General features: G+C 38.4%; 1 protein-coding gene across 1 annotated transcript; it reads right to left on the bottom strand.

The window, feature by feature from the left end:
• Positions 1-304: 304 nt before the first annotated feature.
• Positions 305-1,236, bottom strand: LOC119807093 (taste receptor type 2 member 7-like; the record flags this gene model as incomplete). The annotated part of the gene is given in 2 exon segments (XM_038319244.2): positions 305-549; positions 552-1,236. Coding segments are annotated over 2 exon segments (930 nt in total), but the record flags the coding sequence as incomplete, so codon positions are not given.
• Between the last annotated feature and the right edge of the window lie 529 nt (positions 1,237-1,765).

Here is a 1,765-nt window from a genome sequence, read left to right as displayed (position 1 = left end):
TTTGAATATGTCAGGCAGCTTTGCATTTGGAGAAGTGATTTAGAGCTGACTATGAAAACATTCTTTCCTCTTGTGGCTATTTGTTGTAATTTATTTGGATATGTTTTTCTTAATGTCAACCCTGTAAAGAGAAACAGAGATAGATACATGCAACGCTGTACGTGAGATTTCCCAAAGTTCAATCTTAAATCTGTTAAAAGAATGTCACTGCATAAAACCAATATTCATGTCAGAATGAAAGATAATGGTCTTTTCTTCCTTTATATTAGAAAGTGGAAGTTTTTATTCAGATCTGTCCATGCTGTTAACAGTTTCTTCCCATTACCATAGCCTTTACTTTACAAAGCACCTTCACAGATGCCTGTTTTAGTTTATTGTTGCTCAGGATTAGAATAAACGAATGGCTTGAGGGATAGATCAGAGATATCATCTCACCCCAAATTACAGCCAAGTCAGACTCTGGCATAAAGTAGCTGGAGGTGGCTATGAGAAATGCCAGACAGTAGGCAACAAACAAGACAAGGAAGGAGATTACTGCTTTTATGGCTCTATGTGAGCTGTTGTGCTGGGATCTTTGTTCCCTGTTGCATTGAGCTGCATATGCCTGGTGTGTCTCCATAGGGAGAGGATCAAGAGAAGAAATGAGAGCAGGGACACAGAAAAGGGAAACAGCATGACCAGGTTGAGATATACCTTGACGGAAGCGTGTCCAGCTTTATTTACTTTGCATCTCAAAGTAGAGTTTATTCTCCATTTTGTCTTGACACAAGATCTGAAGTCATCATTCAAATTCTCAGTGGCTGGAAGGCTACAACACAGGGACAGGACAAAGCTCAACAGTAGAGTCCTGAGAATTAGTTTGTCAATTCTCCACTTTATCCAGAGGAAAAGAGGGTGGAAGAAGTTTGCTATCTTGAAGAAATAGAAAATGCTGAGGCAGGTGGCAAACCAGACACTTAAATGGTTGCTGAGTGTCCAGAAGAAGTCAATGATCCTCATTTCTTTACCTGTGTTGTAGGTGTCTGGATACTGCACCAATATGAAACAATCTAATAGGATGATACACTGTAGACAAATTCTGGACATGGCCAGACTTGTGAGGATTGAATCAATAGAGGCAATCTTCTTACTCTTGATCCAGCCTGTGAAGTTTACCAATGCAATGAATGCATTTCCTAAGATCCCTACCAAGGTCTCGCCAACAGCTACAAACATTAAGGTAGTATCCATTTTATGAGATATTTTAAGTAGAGAAATATCCAGTTAGTTTCTGGCTGACTTGATGCAGTTTTGTCTCTATACTTGGTAGTTTAGAGTTCGCTGGCTTTGTCTTTTCCTTGTTAAGTTGTAGCCTGTCTTGTGAGGAAGACTGGATACATGAAGACTAGAGGTAGTTTAGTTAAACCTCAATTAGTCTGATAAACAGTGTGTTTGTTGATCTTTAGCCTGGGTGTTGTGTGTCCCTTTATCTTCTCAGGAGGTCATTCTTTTCTACACACAGTTAGTTTAGGCTGAGCTACTGTTTGCTAGGATGCAAATTGACTCAATTCCTTCCCATGGTCCGATGCTGTTTATTTGAGGATAAGTTTAATGAATTTGACATTCAGTAATCATACTAGTAACCCCAACAAAGCTACTATATTGAATAAATAAAAATACAGTGCCCTCAGTTAACTGAATTTCAGATAAACAATGAACATTTTTAAAGAGAATATTTTAGAACTTAGAATGTAAGATCAAAACTTTTAGGAAGCACTGAAGCTAA

The sequence above is a fragment of the Arvicola amphibius genome, chromosome 2 (assembly GCF_903992535.2).
Source record: "Arvicola amphibius chromosome 2, mArvAmp1.2, whole genome shotgun sequence".
NCBI lineage: Eukaryota > Metazoa > Chordata > Mammalia > Rodentia > Cricetidae > Arvicola > Arvicola amphibius.
This window is presented reverse-complemented; position numbering and strand designations above follow the sequence as displayed.